Source organism: Schistosoma mansoni, chromosome W, assembly GCF_000237925.1.
Source record: "Schistosoma mansoni strain Puerto Rico chromosome W, complete genome".
Taxonomy (NCBI): Eukaryota; Metazoa; Platyhelminthes; class Trematoda; order Strigeidida; family Schistosomatidae; genus Schistosoma; species Schistosoma mansoni.
The window spans coordinates 4531210-4537209 of record NC_031502.1 but is presented as its reverse complement, the minus strand read 5'-3'; the positions used below and the strand labels follow the sequence as shown (position 1 = coordinate 4537209).

The 6000-nt window shown below is 32.7% G+C and overlaps 1 protein-coding gene across 1 annotated transcript in view; it reads right to left on the bottom strand.

Moving 5' to 3' along the window:
• Positions 1-964: 964 nt before the first annotated feature.
• Smp_028690 (putative sodium/chloride dependent transporter) overlaps positions 965-6000 on the bottom strand; it is a gene marked incomplete at both ends in the record, with an annotated part of 35565 nt that continues 30529 nt past the window's right edge. Inside the window, 2 exons of the mRNA XM_018799973.1 lie at positions 965-1132; positions 2820-3194. Of these exons, the coding sequence (XP_018653833.1) occupies positions 965-1132; positions 2820-3194 (543 nt within the window). The remainder of the gene's footprint in view (positions 1133-2819; positions 3195-6000) is intronic.

Genomic DNA, 6000 nt, shown 5'->3' with positions numbered 1-6000 from the left:
TCAATCAACATAGTAAACAATCATAAAATTTATCTAAATGTTAGTTGTTGTTTTTTTTTTCGTTTATTCGACGACAATCAATCAAAAGAGAAAAAAAAAGAAAAAAATATAGTTTATTAAATAAAATTTATTCAATGAAACATTATAAATATAACTTATTATTTAATTTATTTTGTATTTCCCTATATTCATCTACTAATATAGTTAATATACACAATATTAGAAAGAATGAATACAGTACTATGATAGATGATTGCGATTAATTTATAAATCAAAACAAAACAGAAAAAATAAATAAACAAACAAACGATTTTTTGTTTATAATAATAATTATTATTATTGTTAATAAAATGCAAATTATTAAAGTGTATGATTCATTACAAACAACAATCCTTATATTAAAATATAATTATGTATGATATTAACAATTAGAAGTGTAATTATTGAATTTTCATCATGTACATTAACTAACTACATGTACATATTGTGTAAGACGTGTTTATTAGGAAAGAGGCAATTGATAGCTTGCAGAAAAACAACTATAACACATTGTGATTATTATTATGATTATTATTATTATTAGTAGTAGTAGTAGTAGAATATAGTGTATAAATCAATAGAGAGAAGAATTAAAAATGAAGCAATGGAATTGGGATTAAGAAGCCGAAACAAAAAAAGATGTGTATAGTGATTTTTTTTTCAAAATTTAGGTTTATTTGATTTACTCGGTTAGACTAATAATTTATGTATAAATGGGTATATGGAGTGGATAGATTGTTTTGTGTAATAACTTCCAAACACTCAGTTAGCGACGTTACAATTCCATTAAAAAAATAAATCAGATTTAATAAAGAAACAAACCAACACATACGCAGATACACTTGTTGATGTATTGTATAATAATAAGATAAACTTTCAGAAAAAAAAATATGCAAAAGCAATCAGTGTATTGTTTTGATGTTTTTCATTGATCCGTAGATTTGATTGATTCATTCATTTCATCACAGTCTGAAGATATGAAAAACTGTTCCGGCAGTTTTATTCCAATTGTATCAATGTTTGTATTACCTGGAATACAACCAGATAACGATTGTGAACCAAGCAGAGCAACGGAATTAACTGCAGCTAATGCCTAAAATAAAGTGTTGAGAAAATTGATTTAGCCATATATATATATATGTATATATAACTGCATATGTAGTACATTTAATTGGTCGATTAAGTTGAATCAGAATTAAGGATTAAGACAAATATATTTGTTTAGTATTCAAGGCTTATTCATTTGTCTGTCAGTTAGTAGATCAGTCACAACGTAGTTTATTTATTTATTTATTTATTTAAACACATAAATATTGGTACAACGAAGCACCAGATAAATATGCGCCTCACAAATCTCATTCGATTTGTGTGAGGGCTGTAATACTGCCCAGGTGCCCGGACTGAAGCAGGTGGTTTTCTTAGAGGGCCACACCCCGAGCCTTTGACCTGAAGGTCTAGTCCACAAGGCAGTGGAGCATCGTGAGGAGATGCAGTCTCATGATAGCCAGTGACCAACGATTGATTCATATGCCATTTGTTTCCTAAGGATACTGGAGCCCATGTGCACCATTGGTTTGGAATGTGGGTTTTCCAACTCCCCTAGGTGGACCCTCCATGTCCACCAACCCGGTTAAAGCGCCGGACATTCGCTTTTAGTCCTCTCAATTTTGTGAACAACAGTAATGCCACGAGAAGACAGTGAGTAGGACTTCCCTGGCAGAGGCTATATACGCGTGGCCATATGAGAGCATTTCGAGAGGAAGAGCAGACTCTCCCCACTCTCGGCCGTACCAGGGCATTTGGGGGCGTCACAACGTAGAATCTAATACGTATGTACAGTGGTTCAAGTGGCCATATCTCATTAACATAGAAAGATCGAATTATCAAGAGAAAACCCAGAATAGCAGAGGCAGTGACAGTATCAGTTGGGATATAGAGAATAATCATCGAAGACACGATCGAAGATATAAACTAATGAAATTGAAAAAAATATGAAAAGTTATGAGAAATTCAAGAGCTCAGAATTTTTGAGAAGACAAAAGAATGGATACATTTGTAAAATTGCAAACGATTTTGAGCCGTGTCACTGAAAGTCTTTAAGTACTGAATATGATAATAAGGAGGACCCCAACCTGGTGGTCTACACCTGTTGACACGTCCATGTTCAACGCTAAATATTTACTCTCTCATCAATCGATTTGTCATCCTTGACTGGTACCCTATTTCTAGCCCAGACATAGATTACTCAGCTTCTCACGCAAAAATTAGAATGCAGTGAACTGCAACGCATTGAACCTGTCTTGAGTTGTCAGACGGATATCTCGTCTACTCCACAACTGATGTTATTCGGCAATACCCTATAGAGCATTTTGAATCAGTGTCAAAATTACATCAGACACGGAAACATCAGGACTGATGAGACTCCTAATATAAGAGACTAAGTCGATGCATTCAACGACTTCACTCTTTATCATTTATTCAACCGCTGAAGCAAGTAAATCCTAAAGTAATATTTCGCATTCTGGAGAGAAGAACCAAATACCAAACTGTGAACATCTCAATCATATAGGGATTCAGTTGCAAGTCATATAACTTAATGGTAATGTCTCAGAATACGAGACAGGAGAATGGTTGAACACCATTGATCACAACTGACGAGTCTCAATACCAAAACAAAATAACCGTCCAGTTCTTGGAAGTTTTCAATGATCTTATTAGGCCTTAATTTAAGCTATGAAAACATATAGTGATTATAAGTAAAAACAATTATGTTAACTTACTGTTTGACTTGCTGACAATAATGCAACAGCATTAGCTGGACTAATATCTGCATTGCTGACAACTCGTTTTACTACTTCTTTTGTATGCGCATGTGTAAGTTTTTCAGCGACATTTAATTTACTTTGGAAAAATTTAGTGTCATCTATAACACCAGCAGCAGCTAAACCACTTTTAAGTGAACTATTTAATCCATAACCTAGTTGTAATTGACTACCTTCTATGGTATTTGGTCCACCAATTGGTGACGTATAAGTATTGCCACCAGCTTCATTAATACGTGATTCATTAGATTTAATCATTGATATAAATTCAGCTCTATGTTTTTTATCGGCTGGTCCCCATTCATGTACGGGTTTTAGGAATTCTTTTAACAACTATTAAAAGAAAAAAGAAAAAAATTATTTATTTAAATCTAATTGTTTTTAAAAAGAAAAACATCAAAATATGAATTTTGTTGAGATTGCTAACTGTTTCAAGTTGAACAACTATTGATAACCAAGAATCATTGAACAACTGTTTCATCCCAGTATTGAACTTCACAACGAAACACGTACGTAGATCATTGGATAAAGGCTCATTGACCTAGAGGTCAGGCACCTACCAAGAGACCTGAAGGTATAGGACTCACAGGTTGGTTCTTAAAGAAGATCCATAGTAGAAAAAGTTAGCTGTCCAACGTTTCTTGATTTTCAATGACAGTTCAACTAAAATATTCAATGTTGCAAACTTTAAAATTCAATAACCTCCACAAATTGCTTGTAGTGTTAATGTTAAATTTCAGATGGTATAAATTGGACTATTGTTTTCCACAAGTTTGAGATTTCTCAAAGTTGAAAACTTACGACTGAGCACATAAACACGTAAGAAATTGAACTTTGAAATAATATAAAGTCATGACGACTACTACTACTAATTCATTCTTAATTTAAAGGTTTGCTTTAGTCAGATTCAATGTGATGATTAACACTTGACAAATATGTTAAATGTAGGGAAAAAATCAGCTTTCCTGTCTTCAGGTTAGAATAAAAGTTAGTATAAACAAAAAAATAGATGAATAAAAATCCAACAAAACTATTCAATATACTTAGAACACAGTTGTCAAACAAAACAACACAATACTTCCTTGCTTATTACAAATAATATTACTGATGCATACAGAAAAACAAAATGGAGACAATGGTCTATTGATATCAAAATGACGAATGAACAACTATGAACTGTTTTCAAATGAATCGTTTTCTAGTTTAATCCATTAATAAAAATGAAGTGTAATTTCATTTAATAGTTAATCGTGAATTACACAGTTCAACATGAAACTGAAACATTCATGGTACTTTTTTTTCAGTAGTTACTCTTATAGTTTAAGATCTTATATTTGTTTACTTAAACACAAGAATACTGGTTCAGGGAGGCACCAAATATACATGCGCTGCACTTCATAATCCGACTTTTGTGAGGGTTGGGGTAATGCCCAAGCGCCCGAATCGAAGCAGGGAGCCAGTACTGCTAGAGCTTTTGACCTAGAGGTCTTATCCATAATGCAGTGAAGTAACGTCTGGAGATGTAATGGTAGTAGATTATTAGAAATTAAAAGTGATTAATTTCATTTTACTTATAATAAAGTAAATACTTGTTGTGAAATTATACAATGTACAAAATAATGTGAATCATATGCTCAGTTAGTTATGGGAAAAATATAGAAATAATGTAATCTCAGTGATTAGAGTTTAAAACTACTCCATGGAAAATAATTAGAATTAAAATTACCACAGAATATATAATGTTTGGAAATCATGTTACAACATGTCTGACATTATCAACAGAAGGGACAGAATTCAGTTGATTAATCAATGGTAAACGGTGATTATCAAATTAAAAATATAAATTTTAATACTTAACCTGTTTATACTACCTGTATCTTAGTCCTAACAAAAGGTACCTCTCGGTGTTCTAGCGAGGGACCGTGACCAATGGAGTTCAAACGTGTAGGATATGAGGCAGTTACCCACAGAAGACAATAAGACGATTGTCGCACAATAACGTGAAGTGGTTGAAGTTAGACATTAACACTGTTGGATGACGGCCCATCGGTCTAGAGGTTAAGCGTTAGCGTTTGAGACCGGGGCCCTTTGGTTCACATCCAGCACGCCTTATCGTAGATGTGCACTCCTGAGTCCCATACTAGGACAAAACGCCCATGCAGTGCTTCCAGGTTTTCATTTATGGTCTAACATCATGATCTTATTTAAACCTCAACAATCTCTGAAACCCTATACTGATAAAACGTAGCACCTTATTCAGTGATTATGTTTGAATTTATCTATGATTATCTTTAATTTGACGTCTTAAGGAACTATGAGGTTATTAAAAAGAAAAAAAAACGTCTCAGCAACAAATATTTATTTTTCGACGATATCATTTTCTAAAGCTGTACAATAGCATTTATAGGTAATTTACATGTTCTTGTGGAACAGGTTACATTGGCCGTACAGTGAGCGCACTTGGTATAGGAATATTCATGCACTACCCTGTATAGTTATCTAAAGGGCTTACTACTCAATCAAGAGCTCAGTCGTCAAACAGATAGTCAATTCAGATTACAACTCACCACACGAGTCTACGCCAAAAATCCTTTACAAAGTAAGAACTTGCTGAAAAATGGTTTGAATCAGGAATTTATGCACAGACAAGGCTATAGAAATTCACCATTCCAAACCTGAACATAAAAATCACATTCAACTTCATATTCTGTCATGGTCTTAGCATTGCTTCAAACTTTACAAATTATAATTCCTATTTATTGTCTTCTTCTTAATACAGTAGACGGTCATCTATTCTATAGATTACTACTTTTTATGAATTGCAAAATCATTACATAACATAAGCTCTTAATGATTGATGATTACTTTGTAAAATGATGTAACCTTTTTTATTCAGTACTTGAAAACATTAATTATATTAGAATAACACCCTTTCATTTGTAAATGATTGTTTAAAATACTTTAAGACTTTTAATATGCTTGACTACATTGTTATGCAACACCACTTGATTTTGGGTGACTTTCACTTGAATAAGTTTAGCCATTTTTGATAATTATGTAAAACTCTTTTATTTTAAAACAATTGGTCCCTTTGATAAATTTCGATAATGCTATGAGAAGACGAAGTTTATCATAATTA